The 15,890-nt window shown below is 39.6% G+C and overlaps 1 protein-coding gene across 1 annotated transcript in view; it reads left to right on the top strand.

Annotated features, from left to right (window-relative positions):
• csmd3a (CUB and Sushi multiple domains 3a) overlaps positions 1-15,890 on the top strand; it is a 457,456-nt gene that overhangs the window by 76,258 nt on the left and 365,308 nt on the right. Inside the window, exon 3 of the mRNA XM_036558514.1 lies at positions 7,562-7,674. Coding sequence (XP_036414407.1) covers positions 7,562-7,674 — 113 coding nt within the window. The remainder of the gene's footprint in view (positions 1-7,561; positions 7,675-15,890) is intronic.

Below are 15,890 nucleotides of genomic sequence, written 5' to 3'. Positions count from 1 at the left end.
TACAGTGATGGGGGGCTTCCATGTTTCTGTCATTCAGCAGTCCATGGTTGCTTGGCAACAATACCATGCTCTAAAGCCCATGTGTCAAACACAGGGCCTGCAGGCCAAGTGAGGCCTGTGGCGCAATTCTATTTGGCTCGCAAAAATGATTTTAATTTGCTATTAATATTAGCCCATTTCACCGTGCGCTGCAGTTCCCAGCATGCACTGCAATGTAATGTGTGCTCCCACCTCCTCCTCAACAAGAATCTATGGGACAGCACTACAAAAAAACAAAAAACCAAAAAACATCTAGTTCAAGCGAATGGGCAGTTGGGGACATTTAAAGAGCTATAACAGTTGTCGCTGATAATGTAGTCTATTGTTTTACATAAAACAATTTTTTGTTTAAAAATATTTTTGAATCTTTCAGGTATTCAGTGTGTATTTTTTTTTTAACCGTTATAGTTTTGACATGTTTTGAACAAACAATGGCCAGTACAGTTCAAGTCATGGTAAAATGTAAAAAAAAGTAAAAATAAAATAAAATCTGTTCCACGGATTTGTTGATTTTTTAAATATGGCCCTTTTAGTAGTTGAGTTTGTATGGAGCCCCTAAGGGGCCGTGGTTAAAAAAAAAAAAAGATGACATTGCGTTCCCTCGCAAATGTTTTGCATTACAATGCAACGGTTTGCATTCGCTTGCAAAAGCTGTGCTTGGCTTAAGCTCAGACACGGAGCAGCTCGTTGAACTTTACATTGATGTTGGATTGAAACACAAAGACACGTGTCGCTGCTCAAAATCAAACATGATTTTGCTGTTAGTGAGCGCAAACAAACTGAGATCGAGGGTCCTCGTACAGTAAAAGGTACATTTACAGAGTCTGCAGAGAACAACTGCCGAATAAACTCAGCACAGACTGGCGGAACTGGGAAACAGCTTTTAACGTTAGCGGTGCTAAAAACAAAGCTCTAGTGTAGGCAGGGTCGTTGGGCACCTCTGGTCCTACGTTTGCTTGCTGTCTGACGAGCATATATTTGCGTGGGAATACAAAACATTTGCGAGGGAACGCAATGTGGTTAACTTTTTTTTTTAACCACGGCCCCTTAGGGGCTCCGTAGGTTTGGCACCCCTGATCTAAAAGGAACTGCAGTTCTTGGCGAAATACTTTAATGTCGATTATTAATAATAAATTATTTACTGAAAAATTGTGTACTTTGTCTCGGTCTCGGCCGACGATCCCGCCAAATGTATTTCCTGGATTCGTCCAACAACCGTTTAAATTTATTTTTAACGGTCACGGCGCGCGCTGCCTCGCACTCAGCAGCTCAGGGGTTAAACTGGGAACGGGTGTTTTTGCGTCTTTGGTTCGTCTAAATGGAAAACAGAGCTGAGTTCCGGTGCTGTAGTTTGATGGAAATGGAAACCGTTGGAAAATCTTTGTGAAACTCTATTTAGACTATTCAGTGTGATAAATCACGGTGAGAAATACCCTTTAACCTCGACCCCCTTCAGGTACAGGGTTTTTTGCCGCCGCGCGGTTAACCGGTTCTCCGCGTCTCTCTCTGCCATCCTGTGAGTATTGGTTGGTTAATTTCTGCTATATTGTGATGTTTTAACTCTACAAATCATGTGTTTCATTTTCCTTATACCTCTAAAAGTAGCCTGGGTGATATGCTGTTATATATTCTGTTAAATCTGGAGTAATTTAAAGCATTCTGTCGCTGAGGTATCTAACCTAGTGGAGTTGGTGGAGCCAGTTAGCGTTAGCTTATCTTAACAGCCACAGATATATTCTTACCTAGATGCCGCGTTATCTGTTCTTCTCTATCTGATACGTCCGCCATGTTGGAGCGGTCTGGATCCGCTTGTGAACAGATTCACTTGTATTGAGAGATGATGAGTCTCAGGATTAAATCCGCCACAACTTCCTTAATACTCAACCGATTTTCACCATATTTGTTTTGTTATAATCCTCAGACGCAGATTAATCTAGGTTGCACGGACTGCTCTCGGTAGCTTTTATTTCTTTAATAACTGATTGTGCTAATTAGCCGTTCAGACCGGCAGAAAGGTATTAAGTCTGCACCTGAGGTTAAAAACCGAGTTTAGCGCTCCGGTAGAAACATCTCACACATATCAGCAATTCCAGTAATGTGTGAATCACGTCTCCTTTTAATATAAAAATAAAATAAACCCCCCAAAACACATTAAGAAGGACGAAGCTAAAGCTGGCTACCTATTCGCCACTTAAGGTGGAAGGGGTAAATTTGAACAAGAAGCTGGCAAAAAAAGAAGCTAACGTCAGGTTTGTGTAAGAAGGCGCTAACGTTAATCTATTATGATTATCTATACGGATTAAGGAATGCTAGAATTTACCTAGCTAGCAACAAAACCATTATTGTAAATAAATAACTACTACATAATGTTAGAATCTCCTCAAACTGTTAAATAAAATAAGCTTAATATAAAACCATAGGAAAAACAATCACATCAACAGGTTATTTGACCAGAACAGGTTCTTTTGCCATATCTACACACACAAACAATGCGCATTACACAAACCTGAGCATGGATCACTGTGTTATATAATCCTATCCCGCTTTCTGCTTTTTTTTTCTATTCTTGAAATAGTATAATTTTGGACAGTATCTTTAATAAACTGCTGCTCTGTAATGGTACTGAATGCAGTCCAGTAGCGATGTTGACCGCCCCAAAATAGTGGCGTCGTTGACGTGCCTGACTGAACCCGACGCGGCATCTAGGTATGTATATCTATGTTAACAGCTGTCAGGCTAAGGAAGCTAAGTCAAACATTTGTTTATACAGCATGTCTGTTCTACATAAATGTGTTTTTACTGAATCTGACAGGCTTGTATGATGTTTAGTCTACTGTTTTGCCTTCTAAATGTACTGGAAGGCACACGTTTGCACCTAGGTAGCTAACTAACAGTGTCTGTAGTTTACTATCGCTAATCAGAGTTAAACTGTTTATGACTAAAGTTAGTTATGTTAGGTAGGAAGGCTGGTTTACACTCTGAAAAGCATGTCTCCAAAACCTGACTAGATGGTGTACAATTTGGCAGTAAAGTGTTACAAAGAGGTGAACCATTTCTCAAGTTTTCTGTATAAACTCTGTTGTCCTGTATTGTTGTGTACTCTCTTAAAGCAAGGTGCAGATGATGCCGGCGGATAAAGGAGCAGGAAGGCTAGTTGATGTCAGACGGATGGCATTATTAATTGGAACATTAATTTTGCTTTAGTTTGACTTTGTCAGAATTTAATATATCTTGATATAATTGTCATGGCAAAACTAACAAACAAGGATTACTTGAAACAGCCAAATGAATTATTTGACTTAGTTAAGCCATTGAGATTGATTCAGAGTGGGCATTGGTTGGATTCGTTCAGAACATTTGTTGAATGCAAAGAAACTTTCGATCTCTACCACATTTGTGTTTGTAAGTAGAAGACGAGATATTTTATTATGGTTTAAGGTTGCTGGAGTTTATTTGTTCTGTGTTTTGTTTTGCGGAAAGAAAATCCTTCTTTTGTGTTTTTTCAGTAATTTGTACTGGAAGGAGATAAAGACTAATTAAGGCCTGCTCTTGATAAGGACTCAGTTTTTTGGGTTCTGTTATTGACCCACTTTCACTTTCATTTGGACTCAGACTCTTCTACATCTAGTCTTAAGAGTTTAAAGTGTTTTTCTGATGGTAATCATGCTTTCAGCAGGTGTGTGAGGCTCGTGCCTCTGTCTAAGTGTTGCCATTGTTAAGTCTCTCAGCCACATGTCTTTAAAGATCTTTTAACAACACAAATTTACAGCTTTTCTTAAAAGGAAGAGGAAAATTGATGCAAAACTCACCAGCGCAGGTTGCTTTAACTTTGTTAAATTGATGTAATTAGCTGCATGTGTGATTCTCCACCCACTTTTGTGCGTGATCCTGCTCCACATGCATATGCATGAGAAAAGGAAGAGCATTATGTAACCCATACGACCCATAAACTGCATGTTTGGGCAAGTTTCCATTTTCGGATATAACACAGGAGCAAAATGTGTATGATTTGTGCCTGGAACTGGTGCAAAGGCTTAATACATCAGGCCCTAAATCTCCGGCACAAGTGGTGTAATTACACATGTTCATAACTTTTGCCAATGGAGGTGAAACGTACATTTTATAGTGAGGGGTCAGGAATTGCTGTGTTGTAGAATTATGGTTTCTCAAGGTTTTCTGTGGTGTAACAGCCTTGAGCCAAGAGGTTTGTTACTGAGAAGTGTTCTACTTCGAAATACAAGACAAAATGCATTTGTTGGGTTTGTTTATTTGATTTCTTGTTTTTTGAATCCCATGTTTGCATAATATTCATTAGGTCAACAGTGGTATTGCGTGAAATGCGGGGGTGCACCTGCTAGGTGTTACATTCACATTACTGACAGCCATTAGTTTATCTGACTCACTGTCACTGTCACTAACATATGGAATACAATATACTATTGGCTTTAACACCGATCTGTCTGTGTGAATTCAGCCATCTGGCCAGCACCCTGGCTTCTGGTTCTAGAAAAAGGTAGTTGCTACAGAAATACTGGTGAAATTTGGTGATTTTGCCTTAAATAAAATTTTTTTTGCTGTTTTACCTACCAGGGCCTGTTTATTTGGTCATTTTGCAGACTATGCCAGAGCTTCACTCGGTCCACTAGTGTCAGGCAGAAATGAGGATTAATGTTAACATTTTTGAGGTGCATCCAGCACTTATTAAATAAGGCAGCTGTTTTGTGCTTATTTTGCGGTCTCCTTGTTTCTACACTAGAAAATACTAGAGTTTGCCATTGTTTATTGTGCAGCTGTACACTAATTTTATTATGTACACGTTTACCCTGCTGTGTCAGTGCTTGCCTTGTCATAAAGCTGTTATAACAAATGATTACACTGCAATACCAGTGTTTCCATTGAAAGTAGACTTTTAAAGTAATTATGCTGTAATATTGGTCCTTCAAATGGAAATGGCATTTTGCTGTAATAACACTTTAATATTGTTGCTTCCGTTGAAAATGAAATTTCACTGTAAATATACTGTAATATTAATGCTACCATTAAAAGTGGAATTTCGCAGTGATTATATTGTAAAATTGATGCTTCCATTTAAAATTGTATTTTGCTGTAATTACATTGTAATACTAGTGATGCCCTGTAATATAGAATTTTACTGTAATTGTGTCGCTAGTGCTGTAATACTAGTGATGCCATGTAAAATGAAATTTTACAGTAATTACACTGGTGCTTTGATTGAATATGGAATTTTGCTTCCACTTCAGTAAGGAAGCAGTAATTAAAATAATTGCAGTAATGGAAAATTCGGGTGTATCTCTTCTCTGGGACTTGCTGAACATAGCCTGGTGTGCTGTGTGGTTTAGCCAGTACCATTTACTCTTTGTAAATAAAAACATTTTACTAAAATAAGTAAAACATTGGTAGATTTTTACTTTCCTGAGTGCTTTCAAACGCTAAAACTACTTCTAAGTATATTTCTGAGAAATCACTTTTTCCTCAGTTCTGTTTGGGTCCTTTATATTTTGTTTAGTTTAATACATTTTTGAGGTTTCATTTCATTCTGTTCTGTTGATTCATCCCCTGAAGTGCGTGGGTGTTGGAGGTTCAGCATTTCATTTTAGACCAAATGATCTACAAAATGGAAGAATAGAGCCTAAATGTCAATTCAAATGCTGGATGCAGTAAAACCCACTGCAGTTCTACAGTGAGCTCAGTACTTAAGGAGTTCTTTGATGTTAAATTGTTTGTTATGGCAGGTTCTTGTTGCTCCGGATCATCTTTCATATTGCTATTGTGATCATTCTGATTTATGAATTTGCAGTTCACTGATATTCAGCTTGAAGTATCCAACATCTCTAAAAGTGCTGATGATGAAATTCCATGAAGTTATATCCTAATGTTACACCTTGCATATTCAGGTATTACACGGCCTGTTTGATCTTTCTTTTAGCTTAAATCAAACTTCAGAGGCGTCTGCACCCAGTTAAAAGCGGAACACAGGGCGAGGATGAGTTTTGACGTGAAATTGAGAATTGGCCCTTTGCGTTCTGTGGCACATTGTAATGGGGAAGGCTCGACAGGGAAGAGCCCTGGAGAGCTGCGATTGTCATGCATGATGAGAATGAATAAGAGAAGATTAGGCCCAGTTTGTTTGGATGACAGGACGCTAACCATTCTGTCAAGCACCGCAGCCAACCTTTTTTTTTATGTGGGCCAAAGAACTTTCAGTGTCCTGCTATTGTATACTCTTCATATCTATTCACATGTATTCCTGGTATTTATTAATTATCCTACCTGTCCTGTCACACAAAAATAGAGATGTGAAATGACCTATAGACCTGCACTGGATCCTCCTGTTTCACAGGCAACTAGGGGTGGGCAAACTCAAATTTATATCACGATGTTTTCTACTATCTGGATTAGTTCAAACTACGAGACCACGGTAAAATACAGGTATTCAGACCTTAGATATTTACAAGGTTTATATTATAATCTATATAACCTAATAAACCAAACATATACAAAAGCATCATTTATAGGTATTATACTTTTCCATGTTTTCATGTCACTACCAAAACGCAAAGAGTTTTAGTATGTGGGCGGAGCCTCATTTTATACACGGCCCTGCATTTTAGAGCAGGAATTGAAACTGCATCCCTATCCCTCATGGCCACATGGTGAGCAGTCGGATCCCATTGTTTTGTAGTAAATATGTCCCAAAGCCTAAAAATCTGTGTGTAACATTAAGAATTGTCACTTAATTCTCAAGTGTCACATATTCTCTGCTGTTAACTATGCTGTTTTGTGTTGTTACGAGAAATATTTTTTGTGTGGACCACTGTTCAAAGTATGTTTGCTAGTCATAGCAATTATGAGTTCTGCTCAAAATTGCCTAAAATTGGCATTAAAAAAAGTATTTATTTGTCTCTGATTTTGTCGTTTTTTAAACGTTTAAAAACGTCCTTAAGTTGAAAAAACACGCTGTATAAATACACTTAAATATCTATTATTGTTATTGTTGTTATTATTATTATTATTATTTTACATGTGCCTGTTGTCTCAACAGCTATATAGCTACAGTAGCAAAAAGCAAAAGAATGAAGCCTTGTAAAAATAATTAGAATTCTTATCAAATCAAAGCAGGCTGAAGAAGCATTAGTTATTAGTTATTAAATTTCAAATAAGCATTGTGTGTGTTAGTTGGTGGTGGTAGGGCGTGTGTGTGTGTGTATGCGTGTGTGTGTTTTAATAGGTTGGCCAATTTGTGGCCCTACCTATCAAAAATTAATCGTTTGAATATGATTGAGCTACACATTTCCTTTCAATCAAGCAGAGTGGAGTCATATACAGACTTGGTAATCTCAAAATAAAATGTAATATACAGTTCATTTATTCAATGTCGACAAGTCAAACAGCCCCCTTGGTTCATTTCTCTTGGTTCATTTTTCTTTGATTGTCTGACTGAAATCTCTCTCTCTCTCCCTTTCTCTCTCTCTGTCGCTCCGTCTCTTTCATTCTACCTCAGGTTAACAGGATTCCAGGTGCCAGCGCCAGTCACAAGCACCGGCTCTATTTTCTCCCTTCGCCTTACCAGCGACTTCGCTGTGAGCGCCCACGGATTTAAAATCTATTACGAAGGTGAGGAGTGTTGTTTTTTAATTTCCCCTGCCATTGGTCTTAGACTTTAGGTATGCAGATAGCAACCCCTCAAATCACACCCTTTTGTGGTCATTTAAAAGAGCGCCAGCTCGCTGATATTGAGCGCTATCGACAGCGAGTCACCAAGGAAAAGCTAAACGGGCAGAAAATTAGTTCCACGTCGGTGCCTGAATGTCATCCTGTTCTTTGGGTCTCAATTCTCGGCTTCTGCAAGGACGTCTGGAGCTCTAGTTGCACTGCAGAATTGAACAGAGCGGCTCTGAATGGCAAGTGTTGCTGTGAATGCTGGTGGAAAAAAAAGGCTCAGCTGAGAGCAGTAAATTTTGCCTTGTCACACATCTGCGCTTATTTGATTTGCTAGAAAGAAAAGGCTTGACTTGAATTTAAAACAAGTGTTATGTCCTGGTCTAGGATCAGAAAAGATATGCACAACCACTATGTTTGTCTTTAGAGAGTAGAGAGAAGAACAACTTGAGGAGCTGACCAAGCCCAAAATATCAAATAGAACACCACTAGATAGAAAGTAGTAGATTTCCTAACCTATCCAAACCCAAAAAGAAATTAAACACACACAAAACAACCCTAATACAATAAATTGTGAATGTAACCCTTGTGTGGTGTTGATGTTTTTGTTACTCAGTGGTCTGGTGGACCCACCGCATTATTGGTTTTTAAATCAATACAGCGATAACAATTTATGTAAAAATATCGGATGTTTAAAATATCACGAGTGTCCAGCGTAGGGTTCTCCTTCAGCAGCTGTAGCCAGTCAGCAGCCTGTCCATGTTGTCAGCCCTCACACATATACAAACACATACAGACACAGACACACACACACTAACAGCAGGTCATGTAGGAGGAGAACAGAGTGAAGGACACAGCACCTCCACACTTTTATTCCCTGCAGATTCACCCCAACACCACATGTGTAATATATATGTGTAGGGGGTGAACAGTGTGAAGACACTGAAAAAGTGTTATTTTATATGTTCTTCACAGAAAATGAAGGCCTAGGAATCTGGGGTTGGAATAATGATAAATCGCATCATTTTTTGTTTTGGTAATCATTGAAAATGGGTCCCACAGATCCGAATACCACACAAGGGTTAATTACAGTTAGTGCTGAATTCCATACTTTCACAACTACTCACAATGTAAGACGGACAAATATGTACAAACTTCTTACAAACAATCACGTCCAGTAGAGCTAGCACAGTCAAGTATAAAAATGACCAAAGGGACAGGCACACTTACAGCAATCCCAAATCAGTGAGCCATTAATCTAAAGTAGTCCTGCTAGATTTTGTAGTGCACCATATTAAAGGAAATTGTGAACTGCAAACTAGCCAATCAGGAATGGAATGGTTGTGGAATCAGGCAATCAGGAACGAAAAATGGATTTGGATAATCAGGAACAGAAGGTGGAATTTGGCCAATGAGGAACGAAAGGCAGAATCAGCCAATGAAGAACAGATGGTGGAATCGATAGATTGGGGACAGAAGGTGAAAACTGGCCAATCAGGAATGGAAGGTGGAGTAGAATGATCAGAAATGGAAGGTGGAACTGCATAATTAAAAATGTAAGATGGAACCTTATCAGTCAGGAACGGAAGGTGGAACCGCATATTTGGGAATGGAAGGTGGAATCTGGACAATCAGAAATGGAAGCTGGAATCGGGAAATAAGAACTGGAAGGTGGAGTGAGGGTGAAGGTGAAACCTGGCCATTAGGGAACTGATGGTATAATTGACCAGTCAGGAATGGAAGGTTGAAATGGCCAATAAGGAACAGAAGGAGGAATGGAATGTGAAGTCGGAAAAGTACTGAGGGTGAAATCGCATTATTGAGGAACGGAAGGTGGAATCAGCCAATAGGGAATGAAAGGTGGGATTGGGCACTTGCAGACGGAAGGTGGAATCAGCCAATCAGGGACAGAAGATGGAATCAGCCGACTGGGGATGGAAAATGTAATTAGTCCATCACAAACGGCATGTGGAATCATCCAGTTGGGAATGGAAGTTGAAGTCGGATAATCAGGATTGGAAGATGGAATCAGACAATCAGAAACGAAAGTTGGAAGTGGCCAATCAGGAGTGGTAGGTGAAGTCAGATAATCAGGAATGGAAAGTGGAATTGGATAATCAGGAACAGAATGTGGAGTCAGATAATCAGGAAAGGGAAGGGGAGTTGGATAATCAGGAACAGAAGATTTGCTGATATGATGAGGGGCTAGATCTGGAACACACACCAGGCACAACAACACACACATACAGAAATATAGAACAGGCCTGCGAGAGAATGACGAATTGAGTTGCAAAACAAGCCCTCACCTCATTCTCAAGACGCTAAATCAAGCCCAGACTACGCAGTCTAAAGAAACATCAAAAGAAAAGCACACCTGGAGTGATTTCTCTTTTAAGAGAGGTACTTTGGAGTCCTGCTACATTCGAGCGATGCAACCGCTTGCATCAGCCAAATGTGCCGACTGTTGAGTTCCCACAACGGCTCCCAAAAAGCAAAATTTACTCGCTTAAAGATTAACATGTGAAGTGAAAGCAGATGTTTCAAGGTGTGAGAGAGAGTTTAGCTCAGCTGCTGGTTCCCCTTATTGACTCTCAGCGTTCAAACTGCCACCAGTCCCCTCCAACCACACATACAAACACATACAGTCACTCTATCTCGCTCTCTCCCCCTCTCTCTCTCTCTCTCTTCCCCTCTTTCTGTGTCTCTTTTTCCACCTGCCACCCCCCTGACCTGACCACGGGACGCCTCCCCCATCTGCTCCATCATTTACACACTGAATAATTCAGGCCCGGCTGGGGCCTTGGCTCACACTTTTTTCAGCTTAATGTTCTTTGGAATTTTATGGGTTTTGGAATATTAATCCTGCAAGTTATTACACACTGGAGGGCATGGAATGCCGCCGCATCCGCAATGAGATGCCCGTCTCGTTATCATTCATCGCCGCAGATTAGGATATGTAAATGAAGGATTGCCCTATTAATGTCTGATTTGGAGAGATTTTTGTTAAGAGGCCGCAGGTGCAACGACAGCTGTGATTGGACTTTACTGTCCAACGTTGGTCCAGAATGTCTTCAGAAGGCAGCAAAATGCTTTCTAGTTTTCCCAGCATATTTTGCATGAATTAATGTATGTACCTTTCGGTTAAGTGCTCTGACAAACTCAGGTTAACTTTTGTGCTCTTTCCTTCCCTCACATTAAAAGCTAAAAAGCCTACTTTAACTCTAGCCTACATCTTTGGCTTGATTAATTCAGCACCATGGACAGCTCTTAAGCAGCCTCCATGCGCTCTCTGGATGCACTCACTCTTCTCCGCTCTTACATTATGAATATGTCTGTATATTATGATTATTTCGAGGGCCATCTAGTCGTATTATTTGGATTGGAAAAATGTCCTGAAGTTGCCTTCCCTATATTCCATCACTTGGCCTTGGGATGTGTGGGTGTGAGAGTGAGAGGAAGGGAGCGAGGCAGGCAGGCCAAGCACAGGGGAAAAGAAATCTCATTTTAGCTCCTGTCAGTCCTTCATCACCGCGAACAACCGAAACCATGTTTGACAGTCACTGCATTTGTGTTGATTAATGTGTCTATTGCCGTCCGCTACAAATCAGGCTCTGCCGTCTGTGTTTGTCAAAAGTAAGATACAGAAGCCTGACCTTCCTATGAGGGGTCATTTCTGCTCAAACTGTTCCTCAAAAGAGTGCCGGATATTTGAGATGTTACGTTTATGCTGCATTAAGGAGGTGCTCTTTTGCGAAGCAACTCGCTCTGCATTTCAGTGACACCGAAACTACTGACCTGAAACACTGAGCATCCCCTAATCTCTTCAAAGGGGAATTGAACTGATATTTTATCGTTTCTGCATAATTCAGTTGTTTAGATGTAAACAAAGTCATTCAGAGTTTGATGTCAAATGGTTTATTGTAGAGAAGCTTACTGACTCAGTGGTGGTGGTAGGAACTAGGGATCACAATGTACACAATAAATGTATAGCCATTTTATTCACTATGCTGAAAGACTTTGAACCTTTAAGTGTCTTCTGGGTGTTTCAGGTTATGTTGATAACGGCATATTTGTGGTAAATCTGAGAAAATAGCTTTGCTTAGCCCTGTAACTCTCCACCATGAATAGATTGGGAAAAAAAAAACATTTTTAGGCTAAAATCATGTCTGTAACAAATGACTGAAGCAGGTTGCAAATACGAAAAGGCTTTATTAGGGAAAGTCCAATACTCAGTGATGTAGCTTATAGAGGCATTAAATGTTTCAGATGTCTGGTTCCTGTTGATGAACTCTGTTTCTCCAGAGGGGAGTATTTTACATCAAACTACTCTTAATGACTGTTTACGTCTTAACCATTTAATTATGCAGATTTTTTTTAAATCGGTGGACTTTAAATCTTACAATGTTTAAACCACATTTGCACTGGAAGTCCTCTATTTATATTTCTACATTGCTTTTAAATGTAGGTATCAGAAGTAAGAGAGGCAAATGTAAAAGAATGGTGAAATCGAGTTCCTAAATAAGAATAAGTTTAGGGAACAAATTTAAATATGGCATTGTTTGGTAAATTTTAGTGCATAGTTTCTTTTTTGCTGCTTTTAACATGCTGGAACTAAATAACACATTAAGTATATAACCCCAATTCCAAAAAAGTTGGGATGCTGTAAAATGTAAATAAATGTAAATGGAAAAGAATGCAATGATTCGCAAATATCATAGACCTATGTTTTATTCACAATAGAGCATATCAGATGTTGAAAGTGAGACATTAACTCATTTAGAACTTGATGGCAGCAACGCATCTCAAAAATACAGATGAATCAAAATGTGAAAGTCTTTTTGGAAACCATGGATGTCATGTCCTCTGGACTATAAACTTTTGCATATGATTGTACATTGTTTCATTATTTTATATTATATTATTGAAGTTGTAGCTGTATTTTTAGCTCCTATGTCGATGCAGCAGGTCAAAAAAATCAGCCAGTTAAAAAGGTGTCTTTTGAAAATACATCATGTTCTTTGCTTTCAGATATTTTAGAAAATCCAGTCTTCTTAGACTTCAGTGTAGCGACACATGCTACAGAAAGTAGTAGAGTGAAAAGTGGGATATTTTACTTTGATATGTAGTGGAATGAAAGTAAAAAGTCTCCAAAAATAGAATATGCTTTAATAAAGTACAGGTACTTTAAAAAAATCTGCTAGGAGAATTCCACCACAAAGTTGCATATAATTTACTTAAACCCTGCTGCATAACAGTGACATAACCATGCCAGAAACATTTCATGGCAGATGTTGTATGCTGTCAGGAGCTGTTATGACAGATATTGTTTAGTAATATATACTTACCGAGAACTTTATTAGGAGCACTATACTAACACTGAGTAGGGCTCTCAAAACAGCCTCAATACTTCATGGCATGGATTCCACATAATGTTGGAAGCATTCCTTTGAGATTCTAGTCCATGTTGACATGATTGCATTTTTTAGATTTTTTAGGTGCACTTTAATGCTCCAAATCTCCCATTCTACCACATCCTGAAGATGTTCTATTGGACTCCGATCTGGTGACTGGGAAGGCCATTGAAGAACACTGAACTCGCTGTCATGTTCACCACTTTGAGATGACTTTTGCTTTGTGACATGGTGCTTTATCATGCTGGAAGTGGCCATTAGCAGTTGGGTTAATTGTGGCCATAAAGGGAAGCACATAGTCAGCAACAATACTTAAATAGGCTGTGGCATTCAGGCGATGATTGATTGGTATTAACAGGCCCAAAGTGTGCCAGGAAAATGTTCCTCATGCCATTACACCACCTCCACCAGCCTGGACTGTTGACAGAAGGCAGGCTGGGTCCATGGATTCATGCTGTCGGCACCAAATTTTGACCCTACCATCTGTAGGGTGAGGTGTCTCCAGTCTTCAGCTGTTCAGTTTTGGTGAGCCTGCACCCACTGCAATCTTAGCTTTATGTTCTTGGCTGACAGAAGTGAAACCTTATGTGGTCTTCTGCTGTTGTAGCCCATCCGCCTTAATTCATTGTGTCATGCACTTTGAAGGTGCTTTTATGCTCACCACAGTTGTACAGAGTGGTTATCTGCGTTACCGTAACCTTTCTCTCAGCTTGAACCAGTCTGGCGGTTCTCTGTTGACCTGTCTCATCAACAGGACATTTCTGTCAGCAGAACTGCCACTCATAGGGCGTTTTTTTTTATTATTTATTTATTTATTTTTTATTACGCCATTCTGAGTAAACTCTGGAGCCTGTCGTGCATGAAAATCCTAGGCGATCAGCAGTCATAGAAATACTCAAACTAGCCCATCTGGCACCAGCAATCATGCCACGATCAAAATGTGACCATTACCTGAAACTGCTGGCCCGTATCTGCATGATTTTATGCACTGCACTGTCGCCACACTATTGGCTGATTAGATTATTGCATGGATGAGTAGGTGAACAGGTGTTGTTAATAAAGTGTTCAGTGAGTGTAAAAATGTCATGTTACCATTACCGGTAATTGCCATGACAGATGACATAATGTTTCATGTCATAACAGCTTATGTCACATGCTATTTTTTGCTGTGTAAAGTGTTACCACAAAGCCTTTCAGAGTTTGAATGCTTTGGATGTCTGGCTCTTATTACCCCCACTGTAAACAATTCTGACTTGGTAAGTTTCTCTAGAATGGAGCATTTCACAACAAACTGCTCTGAATGATGTGAACCATTTAATTGGTGGAATTCCCTTTAACCCCTTAAAAGGCTCGGCCTCACCGGCAGGCCCAAAGTTTTATTACACACTACCATAACCTAAGAATAGTTCAGTCTGTTCGAATTAGAGCCCCTGTAGTGAATAATAAGGCTTAGTGTGTAATAAGCCTGGGATTTTAAGTGTTACGTACAGTAAACAATTTATGCCTATCTGTCATTACTGCCCACTACTGCTATTCAACCACTGCATCCGCCTGCAGTATTACCACTATGCTGAAGACTAACCCTTGCACTGCACATTGGCAATCCTTTGCAGTTCTAAGAATGAGAATATTGAAGCACTAAGTGGATGAAAGCTTTTTACAATTTTGTGTAACTGTAAAAGTCCCATTGGTAAATGCAAATGTGAACAAAATGAAAACACTGCCAAAAATGCCCACAGCCTGTCTGATCCTCGCTTCAGATTCCATGAAACGACTCAATAAAACACAACCCTCGTCTGTTGATCTGCTTAATTTGCCCACCGTCTGATTCCGAGCGAATACGCCCCGCCAAATTCAGTGCACACTCTGTTCTGTTTCCTCCTAGCTTGGATGTTGTGGAGTAACTCAGTAACTCGGCGCGCCTGCGAGTCTTGCTCTTCTTCTCTCGGGGATGGAATGCAGTGTGCCGAAATGTGCTGCAAACCGAGCTGCTCTGACAAACTTCCATCATCTTCAAAGGCTGCAAATTCATTAGACATACGGGAGAATAAATAGCTCTTCCCTTGGGAGAAGTCTGTGCCAACCACTTCAGTTGTTTTGCTCACCCAGCATGGTGATGTTTCTGTTTTTTTTTTTTAGCGAACATGTACATTTCTTGGCAATGATATGGAAATGAAAACTAATGAATTTAAATGTCAGAATGCAACGGCTTAGTTTGCTGCCATTATTACAAATAACATACAGTTTGATTTGGAGTTGTCTCCTTTAAACGACTCTGAGGAATAGCGAGTCTTTGTTTGACGGGAGATTGAAATGATTAAATCATTCAGTCTGTTCTCTTGATACTTGACAGAATTTAATTGACAGGTTAATTAAATATTGATATGCCATTTATTTGTTTAGCCAGATCCTTTAAGTGACATCAGTTTGACAACTTAATGAACATCCGGACAGTTGTAGCTAATTCTACCTGTGATTGTTTTAAATTGTGTATTATGGGAATACTCGTAACATAATCTGTTAATGAGCTTGCTCGTGATTCGTCAGTTTGTATAAATACACAAACTGAAACTGGTCACAGGAGAAGTTCCTGTGTTTTGGTAGTAAATGTATTTGGCTAACAGCTAGACCAACCTACAGTAGATATACTGCAGTAGATGACCCTGTTGAACATCGTTCCAGCAGTGTATTCTGAAAGTTTCACCTTTAAACCTTATTTTGCCAGTGGAGTTTTGGTGCGTGCACTTGAATATTGAGCAT

This window comes from Colossoma macropomum, unplaced genomic scaffold, assembly GCF_904425465.1.
Source record: "Colossoma macropomum unplaced genomic scaffold, Colossoma_macropomum, whole genome shotgun sequence".
NCBI classification, from domain to species: Eukaryota; Metazoa; Chordata; class Actinopteri; order Characiformes; family Serrasalmidae; genus Colossoma; species Colossoma macropomum.
Note: the sequence above shows the minus strand (reverse complement) of the source record. Positions and strands in the feature narration are given on the sequence as shown.